The sequence below is a fragment of the Xyrauchen texanus genome, chromosome 14 (genome assembly GCF_025860055.1).
Source record: "Xyrauchen texanus isolate HMW12.3.18 chromosome 14, RBS_HiC_50CHRs, whole genome shotgun sequence".
Taxonomy (NCBI): Eukaryota; Metazoa; Chordata; class Actinopteri; order Cypriniformes; family Catostomidae; genus Xyrauchen; species Xyrauchen texanus.
Genome location: NC_068289.1, coordinates 32,610,845 through 32,632,142, shown reverse-complemented (window position 1 = coordinate 32,632,142; position 21,298 = coordinate 32,610,845). Strand labels below are relative to the sequence as shown.

Sequence of the window (21,298 nt, the reverse complement as noted above, 5' to 3'; positions counted from 1 at the left end):
GTAATATAATTATTTATGTATTATAAATATTATATATCTAATGTATAATTCTTACAATACTTATTCATATACACAATATATTCAGCTTTAAAACAACTTAAGCATACTCGTATATAAACTGCCGTTCAAAAGTAATGAGGCTGAAAATTCAGTTTGGCATCACAGGAGTAAATTACATTTTAAAATACAATACTTTATCCAGCTCCAATCCTTGCCTAATCTGTTAGTTATCCAATAACATCCCTTATCTCCTAATTTAATGAGTAATACTCAACTATAAGGTTTTAATTTACAAGTTATTTTTATTTAGATGTACTGATAATATACATAATAAGATAATATTATTCTTTAAACGTCTCACCTTTTAAAAGTGTGTCGCGGCATGTGTTTGCTGCTACTTCCGGGAACTATTGAGAGGCTCCACGAGCCGCCATTTCTGTAAAAAAAACATTCCATTAGAGTCAATGGAGTTGTCGCAACTCTCTCTCTATATGGCTCTGGGTGAAATATAGACTATAGGCCAACATTTATTAAATTATCAAATGATTAGTAATGTACACATCTGAAATTATATGATTGTATTGTTGTGTTTTTGTATATAAAATCTCTCTGTTTTTTTTGGACTGGTTTACAATGGCTGTTAGATAATCAGGTCAACCAGACCTTCATTATCATTTGTAATCAGTCCAATATTTCTCTGTTAGCAAATATGTAATTGAATTTTTTTTTTCAAATAATGCCTTCAGAAAATCAGTTCTATATTATCTTTATTTGCTTTAAACAAGTCATCAAACACACCTCTACAGTACAAGTGATAAATCATTTAGCATTATACCGTAGATTTGATACATTAATAGGTTTCTTATTTAATGCTGTCAGACTTTGGGTCTGTAATTAAAATGAGCAATTTCTCCTAATTTTGTGTTTATTAAGTTATCCAGAAAAGAGCAGTGAATTGTTTTCCCTTTTTCAGAGTTGTTGCTTTATTAATATTCCCTACAATTATATGTAAAAATCATCTGCAATCTAAAGCAGTGTAACACAACCTTTTTTCTGCCACGGCACGACTAAAAAATTCTAGGCTAACCATCATCAATATTTTTTAATTTTCAAGAACTTGTCCATGTTTTCTGGCTTGTTTACTTGTAATGTTTTAAATTTGGCTATGCAAAAAAAAAGACACATAGGTAGGCTACGCTGTGTGAGGTCACAGGTGGCAAGAGCGCTAAGTGGGTAATGAAAAAACAACAAATTTGCTTCTTTTGTAATTAGTAAATTTGTTCTTGCAATGGCACAAGAGGGGTAATTTTATGAGTTTGCCACATAAAAAAGCGGGAAGTGTGCACAATAAACATTGAAAACATGTATTTGGAAGAGAGATCAAATCTTGCAGTTGCTTTGATAGCAGAAAGTAATGAAAGTATATATATATATATATATATATATATATATATATATATATATATATATATATATATATATATATATATATATATATATATATATATATATATATATATATATATATATATATATATTATATATATTGTACTTTTCTGTTTCATGAGTTATAATAAAAGTGTTAATCGGAAAAAAATCTCTTTGCTTTGACATTTTGGGGAATGGAATGTAGATTGATGTGAAAAAAATAATAATTTAAAGCATTTTAACATAAGGCCTGCAACATAAAATGTAAAAAAAAATAAAAAAAATGAAGGGGTCTGAATACTTTCTGAATGCACTGTATATCTTTTTATCTGTCTGTCTATCTAATCTTCAACCTTCCATCCTGTGTCTTAATGACAAACAAACACATATTCTAGACATTAGGCTACAGAAACACTTCCACTGTTTGTTACTCAGGACAAAAAGGAGGAAAAACAGTCCCAGAATTTCTTACATTGGATGGAACAAACTGGGTGGGTCTGGTTGTAAGACCTTTTTTGACAGTCTGAGTCGAGGTCAGACCAAAGAAACAAACAAGAGCAGCGATTATTTTCTCTCTGCTACATGTGTGTTTCCCTTGTCTTTTAGGTCCCTGTCTCATTTTTCAGAAAAGTTATCCTTCTGTCTCATTCACCTACCTCCCCTTTTCTATCTCTTAAAATATTTATTCCCACCCAGCTTCAAGAGATTACGTTCTATTTAAGGCTTTTATTGAAATAGGTTTGTAATGTTTTATATTGTACCTTACATAACTGGTATTGTGGCTAAAGCAGAGAACTGTTTTTTCATAAGGAGAAAAAAAAGGCTTTGTCGGCTGATGCCACTTGCTTTGATATTCTGTTTTTAATGTTTCTAATGCCTAATGGAATGTATTGTTTAGTGAGACTTGTGTTCAAAAAGTGTCCAGATACTTTAGGGGGCCAATCAGGGGTGGATTATGACTAGTGAGGGCCCTTTGGACAATAGTTTTTTAGCATTTGAATTTAACAAAAAGGTTCCTACAGCATCTATGGATGGTTTTGGTAAAACCCATGCAGAGCCCTGCTCCATAAACATAATGTTAACCTAGTAATAGTATTAGTATAAAATAGTAATCATTATTTTCTAATGTTAACCTAGTAACAGTAATTTTATAAAAAATGTATAATTATTTTTTGACTCCCATTGAGGTCAATCATGCAGGTCACAATGGCAGTTTTTTTTTTTTCATAGTATGTGATAAATGTTAGATTTGTAATTCTATTTTAATTTTTAGGTTCTAATCTAGTTGAATATATTTAGTTGAAAATCTGTAGTTGACATAAAAATGTTACACAGCGGCATCATCTTGCTACTGTATGCAGTTTCTGACATCATATTACTAGAATAAAGAATTTTGACATTTTTTAAATGCTAAAATGTGATTAAAATGATCTCCAATCATGTATTTTTAGAGGGTTGCATTGCAGTGACAGTATACAATTTTGATCATAAATGTAACATTGCCAAATAATAAAAAAAATACCTGTCATAACCACTAAAATCTTGATTATACCGCTGTGTGTATCAAAATAAAAAGTTCTTTCAAATATACACACCTCTTTATTGCTTATTTTTAAAGGCTATTTGATGGAAGTGTATATTACTAACTTGCTGCATCCAACACAACTCTGCAAAGAGTTTAGACAGTTCTGGCTTGCACTGATGTATCTGTTCTTACTCCTCTGAATTATGGGGTGAGTTCTATTCAGAAGTGATCATTCCTATATCAAATTCCCTTCAAAGACTTCACCCTCCACTGTGAGAGCCTTGGAGGGCTAAAAGGTGTGGGGCTCAATAATAGTGGTAATTTTATTTGATTGGAAATTCTGTTTGGAACGACACTACAGCTTGTCTACCATTATTATTACTCCCAACCAAGTGCACTGCGAAGGCATAATTTTTGCTTTCAAAGTGGCCACAAATCCCAAAGACTACATTACATTGACAGAATGTTCAAATGAGTTTGTTTTGGAATGCTCATGATTTTTTACTGACCGTTAGACCTGTAAAATGTCTATCTTTAAGCATTTAAAACTATTTTAAACTTTCAGACGAGGTTTTGTCAAACCAAGGTTACAGTTTGCCTCAACAAACTCTACATACTGTATCTAGTTAAATCAGTACATTTCCACACACTTTTGTGTGTAAATAAAATATCAATGTTCTAGATTCCCCAACCACTTAAGCCAACCTATTTGTTTGTAATGCAAATATAGCATGTTTATAACACCCTGGGACTTTCAGTAATACCAAATATTAGTGAACTTGGCCAAGCTAACTTTCTCTCCTTTCTTTATAGAAATGTATGACATTACAATTCAGCACATCAAATACAATATTATAAATTATTATTGTCATGTTTTTATACATCAAAAATGATATTGATGTTTTCTGTCTCGAGAGGTTATAGTAAAATGGCATCATAATAGCTTGTAATATAAAAGCATGTGATTTTTATAATGACGGAGCAAGCTGCAAATGTAAAGTAACTAGCTGTCCACACTTTAAATATATCTTCTAAACCTTTATGTCAGTATTTTCAAAGCTAATTTGTTTTATTATTATTATTATTGCAGTGGGTTATGGTTGTTATGTAATGATGATTGAGATATACCTCCATGCCCTGTTTTATCACATTTTACACACACATTTTCTACACAAATTTTCTATGAAATAATGTACTAAAAGTTCACACATGTTGCTTCAATTCAGTAAATACTCCGTTTAAAATATCAGTAGCAATATAAATGTTATTGTTACTTTTACTCTTATCAAAATCAGAAAATGTTTCCCATCAAAAACATAAGTGCCTCACAGGCAGCCATTTTGGAAAATAAATTACAAGCTCTTCTACTTCCAGAAGAGCACGGAAACATTCCCCAGGAGGCAGTAGACATCTAGTACATTGCAAACAAAATGTTTTTCAGCAAAGCCATGTTGATGATGTAGAGGCTTTATAATTCATGTATCAAATATGATACGAGCACTGTTAAAGAGTGTCTCAAAAAATATTAATTAGAACCTGATGGCTGGGGGCCCTCACACTCACATGTCCTTATTGAAGGGGCCTTTTCTAGGCTTTGGGGCCCACGTATTTAAGCATATCTAAACATATATATTTTTTTTTTTAAGTTGCACCTTTAACCTTGCAGCCCTGGGCCCCTGGTAGTCAAGGGCCCCTGGTCATGTAATATACACTCACTGAGCATGGAAAAACGTAGCCTGATCTGATGAATCTCGTTTTCTAAGCACATAACTGGTAATCTGGTAATCAGAAGGATGCTGGTTCAAGCCCCACAGCCACCACCATTGTGTCCACTTAACTCCAGGTTGCTCCGGGGGGATTGTCCCTGTAATAAGTGCACTGTAAGTCGCTTTGGATAAAAGTGTCTGCCAAATGCATAAATGTAAATGTGTAAATGTAAACTATAACATTTTGTCAAAATATAACAGTTACTTTTACTCATGAAAACTTGTGTAACAATTTTGTAAAGGTGATGTATAATGACATTTTTTTAGCGCATAGCACAGTGCTGCTCTTTTCCTCAGTGCTGTTTGGCATGTCAGGGCTGCTACTGTTTGAGAGGTTTCATAACACTTTAAACTAGAAAATTCTCACTAGAATTTAAATGGGTCACATCAGTTTTGAGGTCTGTGCATATCATGGGAAGCCCGGTTGCTCGTGCAAGCCAGAGAGAAAAGTATATCATAATCGCGAACTGGTTCTGTTACACTTTTGCGAAAGTGCAGATGAGAAGCCTTTAGTTGATGGCGAGATTATCGTTAAATCTGCCTTTGCAGTCCTAAATAGGGTGTCACTTAGACGGCTGCCAAAATATCTTCAATGGGAGAACCATGGCATTGTTCTTTCCCTGCTGTCTGCGACCCAGTCAGAATAGACCTGCGTCCCACCAGTTGAGAAACACTGCTTTAACTCACACACACACACACACTTATGTCAGACCCCCTCGCCTCGCTTCTCTCTGACATTTTCTCCACTGTACGTGTGTGTGGGGCAAGTTGACGAGTCTGACAGACAGTCGAGGAAGAAAGGAGATGCGCACGTGCAGGTGAGATTCTTCATCTGGTTGCATTTTTTTCTCAATACCGTAGATAAGCAAATGTACAAGGTATGATAACCGTCGACTGCAACCCTAGTCAGAATTTTGGCGGCAACAGTATGAATCCATGGACCCAACCTGCCTTGTGTCAACACTCCAGGCTGGTGGTGGTGTAATGGCATGGGCAATGTTTTCTTGGCATATTCTGGGCCTGTTAATACCAATCAATTATCGCTTGAATGTCATAGACTATTTGAGTATTGTTGCTGACCATGTGAATTCCTTCATGGCTACAATTTACCTATCTTCTAATGACTACTTCCTGCATGAAAATGCACCATGTCACAAAGAAAAAGTTATCTCAAACATGTTTCATGAACATGACAATGAGTTCACTGTTCTTCAGTGGCCTTGCCAGTCACCAGATCTATTAATTTGAGTATCTAATCAGCCAATTGTGCGGCAGCAGTGGAATGCATAATATCATGCAGATATGGTTCAGGAGCTTCAGTTAATGATCACATCAGCCATCAGAATGGGGAAAAATCTCCATGAGTTTGACCATGGAATGATTGTTGGTGCCAGACATGCTGGTTTGAGTATATATGTAACTGCTGATCTCCTGGGATTTTCACGCAAAACAGTCTCTAGAGTTTACTCAGAATGGTGCCAAAAACAAAAAACATCTAGTGAGCGGCAGTTCAGTGGATGGAAATGCCTTTTGATGAGAGAGGTCAAAGGAAAAACCCAGACTGGTTCGAACTGACAGAAAGGCCACAGTAAATCAGATAACCACTCTGTACAATTGTGGTGAGCAGAATGGCATCTCAGAATGCACAACATGTCGGCGGATGGGCTACAACAGCAGAAGACCACGTCGTGTTCCACTTCTGTTAGCCAAGAATTGACAGCTGAGGCTGCAGCGGGCACAGGCTTAGCAAAACTGGACAAACATAGCCTGGTCTGATGAATCTCAATTTCCGCTGAGGCAATCAGATGGTAGGGTATGAATCCATGGACCCAACCTGCCTTGTGTCAACAGTCCAGGCTGGTGGTGGTGGTGGTGTAATGGTGTGTGCAATGTTTTCTTTGGGCCTGTTAATACCAATCAATCATCGCTTGAATGCCACAGCCTATTTGAATATTGTTGCTGACCATGTGCATTCCTTCATGGCCACAATTTACCTATCTTCTAATGGCTACTTACAGCATGATAACATAACATATTTGGGATGTGGTAGAATGGGAGATTTGCTGCATGAATGTGCAGCTTAAAAATCTGCAAAAATTGCATAATGCAATCATGTCAACAAGGACCTGGATCAGTAATTTTTCCAACATCTTATGGAATCCATGTCACAAAGAATTTAGGCTGTTTTGTGACATTACTATAGTGTTTCTAATAAAGTGCTCTCTGTGAGTGTACTTAAATTGAAGTCTTTATTGGATAAAATTGTCTTTTTAATGTTAACTGATACTTAAAAGCCTCCCTGAGCTTGCCCATTTAGTAATTCCCTCCTTATATTGTTATCCTATCTCTGTCTGTGAGCCATATTGCAATATTTTCATTGTATGTTGCTGAATCTTGTATTTTGAAGCATGTGTAATTTATGATGTCTGACGTGAAGATATATGAACATCTTAGGCTTGCATGAAATTGGTTCCTCATGTTGCTCGCTGATTGTGCTGTTGACAGGTGCCATCGGATGACTCGGTGGGCTTGTTGGCGGAGCCCCAGGTGGCCATGTTCTGTGGGAAGCTCAACATGCATATAAACGTCCAGAGCGGCAAGTGGGAGCCAGATCCAACTGGCACCAAGACCTGCATCGGCACCAAAGAGGGCATCCTTCAGTATTGCCAAGAGGTAATGATAGAGAAGAGAGTTATAAAAGAAGAAGGACAAAAGAATAGAATCGGTTCTACAGAAGTGTCTGTGTTAGTTGTCAATAGCTTATATAGATTGCAAAACATTATTATATTGTGATTACTTTAGCAATTATAAGTCAATTGCATAATGACAAGGAATATAATTAAAAACTGAGGTGCTTCTGCGTAATACATAAACATTACTAATATGATATGAGTTTTTTAATGGACGAGGTTCATGGTGTTATTATAATGTTTGCAAATGAGATGTACACAAAATATCTTAAATGAATGTTACTGACAAAATATTTACCCAAATGCACTCAGAAATATAAAACAAAATGCACATTACCCATTGGTAGAGTTGCTGGTAGGGTTTTTTTTTTCTGCTTTAAGGTAGAGTGAACACCAATCGGCTAGGAGTGCACAGTTATTGGCCAATGGTGAATAAATCTGCTCAATTTTGGCCTATTAATCAGCCTGGTCAAATTATAACTAACTCCTTTTTACACACACAAACTTTTCAGATTATGGATTGTAGAATGTGTTGTGAATGACTGGTTACTTGACTTGATCTGTCTTGAATCCTATAGGTCTACCCAGACCTGCAGATTACTAATGTAGTGGAGGCCAACCAGCCTGTCAGCATCCAGAACTGGTGCAAAATGGGTCGCCCCCAATGCCGCAGTCACACACACATTGTGGTCCCCTACCGCTGCCTAGGTATGTATGTATGTGTATATGCAAGTATACATAGAGACTATCCTTCAGCATGACTCTTACATCAGAACACTGTGCCACTCATCGGGTATTAACCTGGATTTCTAGGACATTAAACTAATGCTTCTAGTGTGGTTGTTGTGTGATTTTGTGTCATCCTTCTCCATCAGACAAGCGGAGATTCATAAAAAAAAATACAACCAAAACTACTTGATTGCAACAATAATTTAAAATTTAGTCGCCATTGGAGACAGTCTGGTTGTGTGCGTTCATATGAGGTTTCTTCAGATATCATCTTGTGAATTATTGAATACATCTTTAGAGCATGCACCAGTGTGTCTCGCGCCGCTTCTGTTCTGTTGTGATGAGCTCGCTGGTCAGCACGCAACAACAAACCCAATGCGAGAGAGTCATGAATCAGGCCTTTTCATGAATCACCCAAAAAGAACTGAGGGTTTGAACTCAGGAGCTCAGGTTATCAGATTAACTTTCTCAGCAAATCAGACATGAGCTCACAACTGGGAGTGCAGACATTTCAAAATAAGAGTCCAATATGTATTTCAGGCTTCTTTAAAATTAAAAGTCCCGTATTGTGTACCACTTTTTTTTTCTTCTGGTAATTATTGATTGGGATTCGAGTAACACAATAAACGGCATTTGGGATTTAATTAAATTTAAAAATGTCTGAGCTATCCATTAACACTAAAGAAAGACTAAGTCTATATTTAAAACAATTTATATATATATATATATATATATATATATATATATATATATATAAAATCAAGCTTTTGACACTTAGGACAATAGACCTTTTTCACAGACTGTGATGATGCATTTCCACCATATTTAGCAGCGTAAATATAGCATTTTTTTATGATAATTTTCAAGTTTATAACATTATGCTTTGTGTTATATTACCCTGGAAATAGTTTTAAAAAATGAATTACCACAGCTGTGAGGGGGATTCGATTACAGCTGCTGAGACAGTAAATTTGGCATTATCTCCCATCTGGCTCCTTAATGTTTCTGTTTAGTAACATTCAATTTAGTAAGTAATTTTTTTCGTCTGGAGCCCTGCATGAGCAAATGTTGCATATGTTTGTGTGTTTGTGTTAGTTGGGGAGTTTGTGAGCGATGCCCTGCTCGTCCCAGATAAGTGTAAATTCCTGCACCAGGAGCGAATGGACATGTGTGAGAGTCATTTGCATTGGCACACAGTGGCCAAAGAGGTCAGAGGTCACAGCACATTTACACTCTAAGAAACTTGTATGCCTATACACTTATATATAATATGTCACTCACCGCATCTCTCTGTAAATTTTCCACTAAGGGAAAAGTTGTTTGAAGATTCTGTTTGATTTTGGTGGGAAAAAAATTAAAGATTGAAATATTGGATTAGATCGGAATACAGCAAAGCAGCACACACTAATACAATGCATACAAAACCCCAATACATACAAACCCCATCATTAATAGAATGTATAAATTATCTCCACATAGCCCATGAGAGAGTTCCACTTATAGCTCTATGATGAGTCAGCAACTTTAACATCTCTCTCACTTTCTCACAGTCCTGCAGCGATCGCTCCATGAATCTCCACAACTATGGCATGCTTCTGCCGTGTGGCATTGACCGTTTTCGTGGTGTAGAGTTTGTCTGCTGCCCTGTGGAGGAGCAGAAAGAGTTGGACAGCGAGGAGCAGGAGGAGGCCAACTCAGATGTTTGGTGGGGTGGTGCAGAGTCTGAGTATACAGACAGCAGGTAAATAAACATGTACAACAGAGAGCAACAATGATGGCCCACTTTTTCAGCAGCCATGATTCTGGAAGTATTTTTCACTTTAATTTTCTCCATTATCAGTATATAGTTCTTCAGAGTTCTAAGCCGTAAACCAAACAAAGCAGCTCTGAGGTGATTCACAACATAAATTTGGCTTTAAAGTAAAAAGTATATAAAAATGAAAAAAGAAGTTGAGAATTCCATTTCCATGGTAACAGCGACTTCTCTGATTGGTATCTCTATTTAGAATTATAGGGTAGAGTAGTTCTTCACTGGGAATATGTTTTATTTTTTTTTTAAATGTAGTTGAAATCTTACTTGTGGCCTCTTTCTCTCTATGGAGAAAATGGATGGGATTTTGGAAATTTCTTGCAGAGCTTTGTATCTGTACATGTATGCCATAATATCTTCATAAATTCTTGGATCACAGCGTGTTAAGAGAACAGGTGACAAACAAACCAGAGCCTGCCACGACCGAGGATGATGAGGAAAATAATAATAATGAAGAAGAGGAGGTCTGGGACAAAGATGAGGATGGTGACGGCGAAGATGATGAAGACGACGAGGAGGATGATGACGATGAAGACACTACAGAAGAACAGGACACCAGTGAGCAGACCTCCAACATAGCCATGACAACCACCACCACTACCACCACAGAGTCTATAGAGGAGGTTGTGCGAGGTGAGATTTCCGAGAACATATTTGCATACAAATTGGATACACCCATGGGTAGCATCATTTGTATTCATTGGTATTTGTACGTAAAGTGTACACATACATTTTTGTACGATTGGAAAAACACTCCAAAGTACAATATCTTAAATGTGTGATAACAACTTTAGAGACATTATCTTTACAAATCCTCTGAAGAATCTGTCAATGAAGAGAAAAGACAATTGTAATGACAAATTTATCAATGAAAATGTATCATCTTACCTCTGTATACAGCCTACTCCGGAGGCTGTATACAGAGGTATGATGAAAATAAGGTGCTTTTCAAACTGTTCGGAGACCAGCTTCATTATGAGTTCCATTCATTTAAAACAGATGTCAGTTAAGCCATTAACTGATTAGGCAGCAAGGTAGCAAGTCAATTGGTTTGATTCAATATATTTTGGAGTAAAAACAATTGCTAACATGGACATGCCATCCATGGTAGCTGGACTACTGTGTGTACTGTTATTTCCTTCTTCCTAATATATTAACAATTTCTTCATGTGAAAATAAATTACTAAAATGTAATGACTAAGGGGGGGCCTGGGTAGCTCAGCGAGGCCTGGGTAGCTCCTGAGTCGCAAGTATGAATCCAGGGTGTACTGAGTGACTCCTAAGCAAACAAATTGGCCCAGTTGCTAGGGAGGGTAGCGTCTCATGGGGTAGGAGTCTCAAACTCCTCTTGGAACCTCGCAATTAGTGGTTCTCGCTCTCAATGGGGCAAGTGGTAAATTGCGCATTGATCGCAGAGAATAGCATGAGCCTCCACATGCTGGGAGTCTCTGCGGTGTAATGCACAACAAGCAACGTGAGAAGCGGAGGCAACTGAGACTTGTCCTCTGCCACCCAGATTGAGATGAGTAAACGTGCCACTATGAGGACCTAGTAGTGTGTTCCAATCTGGGAGAAAAGTGGATAAAAAACTAAAAAGATTTGATGACTTAACAGAAATATGAAGAAACTGCTATCTACCATTTAAAATACAATATAATTTTTTAGTTATGTGTGAAATTGAGTTAGTAGAGTGCTAAATAAGAGTATATTATTATTTTATTAGTAATTTTATGTTTGTTATTTAATGTAATAAATTGTGTGATATATCGGCATTGTATTTACTGTCAGACATCCTGCTGTCTGGATATCAGCATCGGCCATTAGAAAATCCATATCGGTCAACCACTAATTCTATGAGCCTCATAGGATTTGTAAACATTTGTTGTCTCAAGTTGTATGTGCATAAAACAGTTTACATTTTAGAAGTTGTTCAAATTTTCTGGTATTGTACATTTCCGTGTGTATCCAAATGTAAACAGTTGTCCGTGTACAAGACCATATTTTACATATGAATACATCCAAATACTAATGAGATCACGTTGCATTTCAAGATGTGTTTGAATGGTTTGTCAATCCTAAAAATGTAATATTTGCTTGCGTGACTACACTGAGTTTGCTTAAATTAGACCAATAACATGTTTTATTTGACAATGTTAACAAATCCAATGAGTGTCTATCCCTCGTCAGCGGTGTGCTGGGCCCCTGCCCGAACAGGTCCTTGCCATGCCAAGCTGCCTCGCTGGTATTTTGTTGCGGAGACAGGCCGATGCACCCCCTTCATCTTTGGGGGTTGCGGGGGCAACCGCAATAACTTTGAATCAGAGGAGTACTGCATGGCTGTCTGCAGCAGCAGTGTGTGTAAGTCCAGGCATCTCCCAAGAAGACGTTAAGCTCTCCACTTTGCAGCACATTCTCTCTTTCTTGCTGTCTTTGCTTCATTTGTGCTAGACTCACAAGCTTGCCTCAGCAGATGGCTGGATGCTTTAGCTCGCATGGATTACAGGTCCCTGTGTGGTGACTGCATAGACAGAGATCAAGTTTATCTTGTGGAACGTTTTCTGAAAACTTTGAAGCCTTTCCTTACCTCAATACTATACATTTGATTCTGTGGTTTTAGACTGTCAATGGAACTTCCCTAAGAAACGCTTGCTGATAGTGTCATTTATTTTCACACACTGTCTGCAGTCAGTATATGTCTACCTGTGGCGTTATAATCAAGCTACAGTGGGTTTTTGCGTAGTCGAGCTACTGTCTTCATCTGTAATCTTAAGGATTTAAGGAAGCATTATGCTGAGGAAGTGTTAAATACACATTGCATGTCACCTCTGTCTTTCGTAGCATGCACAAAATGCAGAGGTCCAATTATTGTGTATAAATTCTGGGCAAAGTCATGCTAAAATCGCATTAGATAGGTTTGTTAGTCCAATTTCTCAAAAGTGTGTACAATTTAAGTCGAACATTTTGAAATTTTATTAAAATCGAACTTTTAAAGTGCACGTAAATGTAATTATATTCTAACACCCGATTCGCTAAAGCAGTGGATCCCAACCCTGTTCCTAGAGCCGCCCCAACACCACATTTTGTATATCTCCCTTTTCTGAAACACCCAATTCAGGTCTTAGACTCTAAGACTTCACTAGTCTCCACTATTGAGCTGATGAGTTGAATCAGGTGTGTTTGATTAGGGAGATATCCAAAATGTGTAGTGTTGGGGAGCCTCCAGGAATAGGGTTGGGAACCACGGTGCTAAAGGAATTATGAAAACCAGGTAATAGCGCAAACATGCACAAAGTTGTGATCACATTTGCGTAGGGCAATTGCCGATCTTGGGGGTTGGTTCTTCTTGTTTGTGGAGGATGGAGTAGACTTCCATGATCTTGCATACTTGACTGAGATTGTACAGCATCACTCCACCACTGTGATATAAGTACCGAAATAGGCTCTTTAAATGGCAAAAGTACACTGGACTACGCCTTGTATATAACATTTTGGAATCAATTCCGATTCCTAATTTTGAGTTTGATAGAGTTGATTCCAGACTAATTAAATTTTTTTGATTCCCCCCAAAATTTGCTCGTCAGTGTTTGTTTGTGTGTATTTGTCTGTTTTGACCTTCGTGAGAGCACCTGCACGTGCTGGAGTGCTATTCTTCACCTGCTGAACACTGCAGTATTGTATGTTCCTCCCCCACTCACTCACTCTCTCTCTCTCTCTCTCTCTCTCTCTCTCTCTCTCTCTCTCGCTCTGTTTCTCTTTATTTCTGTGTGGGTTAATGACCCGAGCTGTAGTCGGTATCTGGTCAGACTGGTCTGTGGCAGTCGTTAAGTTGGCAGTTTCTGCTCTGTTAAGCACAATGCTGGCTCTGTAGGAAAGTGACAGCAGAGCAGCCCTCATCCTGACAGGGCATATTTCTCGCAGCCTGGCTGGCTGTTCCCGCATGCTTGCTGTCAGAAACTGTCACACCAGCCTTACAGGAGTTACACAGCAATACACACTTAGAAATGCAGCTTTCACAGCCCCAAAAAATATTTGGACACTTTAGAATGCTTGAATGTCATCGCATTAGAACACAAAATGTCAAACCAAGTGGCATTTTTAGAAAGAAAAATAGCATAAGCACACTTTTCAAGCAAGATAGTGTTTGATAGGTTTAAAATTTAATGATACAAAAATAGATATACTTTTGGGTTTCTGACTTTGTGAATCATGTCTATTGTTAAAGTCACTGTGAAAAATGTGAAAAAAAAAAAAAAACTGAAACTAAGTGCCTTAAAGGGATAGTTCACCCAAAAGTTACATTTCTCTCATCATTTACTCTCACTCATGCCATCCCAGATATGTATGACTTTCTTTCTTCTGCTGAACACAAACAAGATTTTTAGAAGAATATCTCAGCTCTGTAGTGTGTTTACTGGTCAGATCTTTGAAGGTCAAATAAGCACATAAAGGCAGCCTGAAAGTAATCCATATGACTCCAGTGGTTAAATCCATATTTTCAGAATTTAAATGATAAGTGTGGGTGAGAAATAGATAAACTTTAAATTCTCATCCCTGCGCAGTAGGTGGCAATATGCTCAAAGAACAAAAGAAGACAAAAGAATGTGTAAGTGAAAGTAGAATTTCTAGTAAAAAAGGAATTAAATATTGATATGTTTCTCACATACTTATCATATTGCTTCTGAAGACATGGACTAAACCACTGGATTCGTATGGATTATTTATGCTGCCTTTATGAGCTTTTTTTTAGCTTCAAATTTCTGGTAACCATTCCCTTGCACATTATGGAACTACAGTGCTGAGATATTCTTCTAAATATATTTGTTTGTGTTTTGCAGAAGAAAGAAAGTCATACACATATCTGGGATGCCATGTGGGTGAGTAAATGATGCGTGAAGATTAAAATTTTTCTGTGAACTATTCCTATAAGTGTCCAAATACTTTTTGGGGCCATTATAATACACATTAGGACCAGACTACCAATGTTCCTAGGCTGTTTCTAGGCATGACGATTCTTTAGACTCTCTTTATGCATCTAAAACACTTTGACAAAAGCAATCTCACACAAATATTTCTGTGTGTGCTAACCAAGTTTAACCTGCACCTGAACTAACTTTTCTTTTCTAGTAGGAGCCTTCTCTGTCTTTACCACAAGGAAGATTGTCTAGCACACATTCATCTGTTTTTGACTATCAATTACTAAGACTCCTCACTCCTCCTAGTGCCCACCATGGCCCCGAGCCCCGCTGATGCTGTGGATGGATACTTGGAAGCTCCAGGAGATATGAATGAGCACACCCGCTTCCAGAAGGCCAAGGAGAGCCTGGAGGCCAAACACAGAGAGAAAATGTCAGAGGTGAGAACCTGAGTGGATTGGTACAGTACAGTTATATTAAAGTTACAGAAACAACAAAGACATGCCTCAGAAAAACTAACTGAGGTTGTACTCAGTTACACATTTACACAATGCACATTTTCTATGAATGGCTTAAAATAAAAATAAAAATAATTAATATTATAAGAGGATCTGTCATTTTGGCCAAACAGCCATTGTAGGCAATTAGATTCGAAATGTTTAATGCAAGTAAAAAACTGTAAAAATCTAGTTAGAAATAATTTAGGCATGTTTTTCCATGCTGTTTTTTAAAAGCGGAACGAGATGTTGCGCTGCTAAGCGCTACGGGGAACAGCTTTTGCTGTGAGCCGAGCTGAATAATGTGTGGAACACGTCAGTGAACATTGACCGGAATTTATAGCCTCGGCTGATGTAATCATTAGATGCACCTGAGGCCAGGCTATAAATGGACACGTCACCAGGTGTCATCAGATACTTCTTTTTGAAGAGCAGTCCTGGGACGTCCCAGTGCGGCAAAGCAGCGAAACATCTCGTTCCGCTTTTTTCAGGGAACAAGGGTTACACATGTAACCCGAGACGTTCCCTTTACAAAAAGCTTCACTACGATGTTGCGCTGCTAAGCTCTACGGGAATGCAATACCCACGCCGCCAGACTTGGGGCTGTCCGGACCCCTACGGTTGTGCAGTGTACTCACAAAAACGCGAGAGGTCTCAGACATGAGCTTCAGATGTTGACTCAAGGGCATAAGAGCCCGGAGTAGCAAAGCATCTAACCCATAAAGTTCGATGAATGTGTGCGAAGAGAACCCTATCGCAACACAAACTTGTCATAAAAACTGATGAATGTGAGTGGAGAGGACCAGCCTGCCGCATCACAAACTTGTTCAGGCATGAGCTGAGATGCCGACTCAAGGGCATAAGAGCCCAGAGTAGCAAAGCATCTAACCCATAAAGTTCGATGAATGTGTGCGAAGAGAACCCTATCGCAACACAAACTTGTCATAAAAACTGATGAATGTGAGCGGAGAGGACCAACCTGCCGCACCACAAACTTGCTGCAGAGGGGGACCTCTAGCAAAGGCTTTAGAGGAGGAGAGCCCTCTGGTAGAGTGCGCCCTAAAACCTACTGGTGAAGCTTGATCGCACACCTCGTAGGCCCGGGCAGTAATGTCCCTCACCCAAAGTGACATAGTCTGTCAGGATGTGACCGCCACCCAGTCACGGCTTCCAAATGAAGAATTGCTGCCCTGATTTTACGCCACTAGCAAATGCGGTGGACATAAGTCTGACGGGTACAGACTGGACAAAGTCTGAGAAGTCTTAGCTGCTCCGGCATTACAAACAGCAGGGAGCAGAAGGCTTAGAGAATAACCGGCCAAGGGTCGCGAAAGGCACCTTGGGCAGGTAGTCAGGGTGAGGGTGCAAAGAATGCTTTTGGTCCTACCCGGGGCAACTCAAAACAGGCCGGCAAGAGAGACAGAGCCTGTAGCTACCCAAGTCTCCTCAGAGACGTAATTGCCATAAGAAAAACCATCTTGAGAGTCAGAAGTCTACCAAACGCTGACTCTAGAGGTTTTAAAAAGGGGGGTCTTACCCTATGAAGAGGTCCTAGCAAGGATGCCTCTTAGGGGCACCCGCCCACCAAGGCGTGGCAAACCGAAGTGGAAGCCACATAGAACCTGGCAGTGGCGAGGCAAGTGCCCGCTGACAGTTCTTTCCACCGAAAATCCAGAACTGAAGCAAACTGGCAGTTAGCTGGTTCTGTAATTTAACTTATTAGAAGGAAACGCATGCAGGCGCATTTGTGCCATGTATGCGCCACCACGATCAGCACCCCCGAGGGGGGGGACTGGGTGACTCAGGGAGAAGTAGAGGAGACATTGCGCTATCAACAGAGGCGAAGAGGTCCTCTTCTGCCCTGTAAAATCTACACAGATCAGTTCCAAGGGAGGGAGCCCTAGCACTTGCAATGGTCTCGATAACTTCACAGAGAAAGCCCTGTGAACCTCAGTTGGTACCCTACAGGGGCCAAGCATGAAAGGTTTCACAATTCGGGCCGGGGATGAATATGTCCCCCGAGCCTGAGAAAGAAGGTCCTACCTGTTCGGAATCGCCCAAGGCGAGCCGTCGAGGAGAGATATTAACTCCGAGAACCATAACCTGTTCAGCCAGCGCAGCGCCATTAATAGGAGGCAAGACCCTTGCTGGTGAACATTGCCAAGACTCCGGGAGCAGAGAAACCGGGAAAGAAACGCATACAGATGCATTCTGGGTCATGTATGTGTCTTAACGTCCAGACCCAAGGGGGCTGGGTGATTTCAGGGAGAAGTAGAGGAGACATTGCGCTATTCATAGAGGCTAAGAGGTCCTCTTCTGCCCTAAGATCTCACCCAAACTTGTTCCAAGTGGAAAAAGCCCGGCATTTAAAAAGGTCTCGATAACCTCAGGAGAGAGCCCTGTGTTCCTCAGTTGGTACCCTTAGGGGCCAAACATGAAAGATTCCACAATTTGGGGCAGGGATGAAATATTGCCCTGTGCCTGAGACAGAAGATCCTTCCTGTTCGGCATCGCCAAAGGCGAGCCGTCGAGGGAAGAGATTAGCTCCGAGAACCAAGCCCTGTTCGGCCAGCTGGTGCTATCAGTAAGAGGCAAAAACCCTTGCTGGCTGAACTCTGGGCAACTACTACCTTAGGGTGGAGTTCTTAACTCCCCCGTTGGTATTTTCTGTCTGGACCGTAAATCTACTCCCATATACGGGCATCCAGGGATATAACTGACCTGAGTGACAGGAGCTTGCCCTGGGCCCTAAGGAGAACCCAACGTGTCAGAAATACAGCTGACAAGAACGTGGGTCTCCTTGATGATTTATGTAAGAGGCTACCGCTGCATTGTCCACCCGCACCAAGACATGGCAGCCTCAGGAGGAGGTATTTCAGGGCCAGAAATACAGCCATCAACCCGAGACAGTGACCATGACAACCGAGCTGACGACCCTCCTATCCCCTTAAGCTGGACGACCATCAGGGAGGCGTCTGTCGTTAGCAGCCTGCGACAACAAGACGCACCTAGAGTGGGACCCAAGGCAGAAAACCGGGGTCTGAACCACATAGAAAGGGAACGAAGCCTGAGGCGCGTAACCCTATTTAGCCTAGGGGTTTTGGCCCTTGGAAGAATCCCCTGGCTTTTGGCCACAACAAAAATGGTCTCATGAGCAGAAGGTCCAGATGGATCACTGTGGACGCATTCGCCCTGAGACCAGGAAATCATTGATACTGATAACAGTGCAACCTTGACCTAGCCTGACTTTGCTCAGGGTGATCTAAATGGACTCAATCCTAGCGGGAGACAGTTGTGCCCGCATTGAGATTGAACTCCATACGATGCCCCGATAGACAGTGTTCTGAGTGGGAGAGAGGACGCTATTCTTGGCGTTGAGCCTCAACCCCAGAGAAACAGATGAGCTAAGACGATGTCCCTGTGCTGAACTGCCAGTTCCTGGAACTGCGCTAGGATCAGCCAGTCGTCTACATAATTCAGAATGCAGATGCCCCGAGTCGCAAGGAGCCAGCTATATCATGCATTGTGAATGTGCGGGTAAAAAGGGCTAGGTTGAGTGAAAGAACCTGACCCTGGAAGACTTCGCCCCCGGAAGTGAACCTCAGGAACTTTCCATGTTGTGGCAGAACTTCTAAATGAAGTATAGAAGTGCGTCATAAGATTGATGGTGACCAGCCAAACGAGTTGTAGGGCTTGAGACACGACCGTCTTGACAGGCATCATCTTGGACTTGAACACCCACGGGTAGTTCAAGCTTTAAGCTCTAAGCCAGACGCCACCCCTCACCCTCCATGGGTAACGGGAAGTATTTAGTGTAATAACTCTCTCTCTGGAAGGGGAACACATACCATGGCCCCTTTAACCAGGAGAATGAGTTTTTGTTTTTACAAAAAAAGAAATCCGGTTTACGGTAGTGAGAACACGCCGTTGAAACACAGAAAAGCGGCGAGTGAATTAAATCCTGACGCCCTTATAAGACCCACAGAAAAGAATATATCCGGCAGGAGTTTCCACGCTGCCAGGATCTCTGAGATGGGTATTATATTTTAACACTTCCTGTTGAGGGGTTGTCGGGTGTTTCGCGTCCTGAATAAGATGCAGGAACATTTAAAACACCCAATTTTGATGGAAGCCTCTGCAACCCGATACACCAAGAGGTGGCGGGAATGGGGGGCTTCGAGGGGGTACCAGGAGGGGTGAACTGAAACACGCGCCCCATCCCGAGGGGAGCTACCCCCTAATCTAGGTGCAAGACCGTCAGTGGGTCTTGCTTCGGGGCTGGCGAGGGCGGCGAGACTGTCCCCAATCCCTGGGAGGAGGAGCACGACTCGCCACGCTTTGTTTTTGAGCCTCCCTTCAGTCAGGACCGAGGCGGGTCTGCGGCTTGCTCGTCAAGCACAGAACCCACACTCAGGTCGTCCAGGGGGTCAGCCTGGTACGCCTGTAAAACAGCATAGTGTGCAGAGCAGCACCAGCCTGACCTGCTGCTTGATAAGCCCTTCCCACTAAAGTGGGGGTTGTCCTACAAGGCTTTGAGGGGAGAGAGGGCTTCTTAAGTGAAGATGCCGAGCCCGGCGAGAGATATACCGCCGTGCCTCAGCACCCACGATAGTCGAATATAATGACGTCGAGGGTATGCGAACACGGGAAGGAAATATATATATATAATATTTTTTTTGGGGGGGGGGGTTCTCCATGAGCGAAAAAGCTCTTCATGGAGGTTATCAAAGAAGGGAAGGGACCCATGAGGCGTTCCCTTTCTTAGACTGGAAGATAAAATATATCCCCTAATTTAGAGCGTTTGGAGGTCTCTTTTCGCGTGGCCAGTCCAATCTGGCAACCGCACGAGTAACAACATCGAGCAATTTCCTCCGTAGATTTTTTTATCGCGGAAGCGTCGAGATCATGTGTGAAGGACCAGCTGGTTTTGGGGAGAGAGTGAGAGAAAGGGATCAACCCGTCTCTTGCTCCTCAGCCACATCCATGCAAGAGCCCCACGAACTATTTATTTATTTATTTTTTCATGAGTGCTGACTCCCGGAAGCAAGCGAGGCGAGCACAACGCACTCTGCCTGTTAAAGCAAATCGCAGTGCTCGCACCCGCCCTGCTGCAACGCGAGAGCAGCGTGCTCTTACCCCCAAACAAACAGAGCAAAAACTGATGTGTGTCGTCTTCAGCTATAGAGCGGAAGAGGGAACATGCACCGCTTATGGCTTTCAGTCATTCTCTCTTTTCTAAACAGAAGAGAACAACGTTCACTGCACACTGCCTAACTGATTCTAACTTCTAACAGAGGAAAGAAAGTTTTGACAGGGTTTGTGAAACACACAGAAACAGAATCGCTCTGAAAAAAGAGTTTCTGATGACACCTGGTGACGTATCCATTTATAGCCTGGCCTCAGGTGCATCTAATGATTACATCAGCCGAGACTATAAATTCCGGTCAATGTTCATTGACGTGTTCCACACATTATTCAGCTTGGCTCACAGCAAAAGCTGTTCCCCGTAGCGCTTAGCAGCGCAACATCGTAGTGAAGCTTTTTGTAAAGGGAACATAAAATGTACCTACATACACTCACCTAAAGGATTATTAGGAACACCATACTAATACTCTTTCGCCTTCAGAACTGCCTTAATTCTATGTGGCATTGATTCAACAAGGTGCTGAAAGCATTCTTTAGAAATGTTGGCCCATATTGATAGGATAGCATCTTGCAGTTGATGGAGATTTGTGGGATGCATATCCAGGGCACGAAGCTCCCGTTCCACCACATCCCAAAGATGCTCTATTGGGTTGAGATCTGGTGACTGTGGGGGCCATTTTAGTACAGTGAACTCATTGTCATGTTCAAGAAACTAATTTGAAATGATTCAAGCTTTGTGACATGGTGCATTATCCTGCTGGAAGTAGCCATCAGAGGATGGGTACATGGTGGCCA

The 21,298-nt window shown here is 40.7% G+C and overlaps 1 protein-coding gene across 4 annotated transcripts in view; it reads left to right on the top strand.

Annotated features, from left to right (window-relative positions):
• Positions 1-21,298, top strand: part of appb (amyloid beta (A4) precursor protein b) — a 50,711-nt gene that overhangs the window by 13,941 nt on the left and 15,472 nt on the right. For 2 of the 4 annotated variants that reach the window (XM_052141960.1, XM_052141959.1), the window contains exons 2-8: positions 7,225-7,392; positions 7,988-8,117; positions 9,234-9,346; positions 9,689-9,879; positions 10,328-10,581; positions 12,136-12,306; positions 15,168-15,301. In XM_052141960.1, coding sequence (XP_051997920.1) covers positions 7,225-7,392; positions 7,988-8,117; positions 9,234-9,346; positions 9,689-9,879; positions 10,328-10,581; positions 12,136-12,306; positions 15,168-15,301 — 1,161 coding nt within the window. The remainder of the gene's footprint in view (positions 1-7,224; positions 7,393-7,987; positions 8,118-9,233; positions 9,347-9,688; positions 9,880-10,327; positions 10,582-12,135; positions 12,307-15,167; positions 15,302-21,298) is intronic. The other 2 variants (XM_052141962.1, XM_052141961.1) reach the window with 1 other exon arrangement.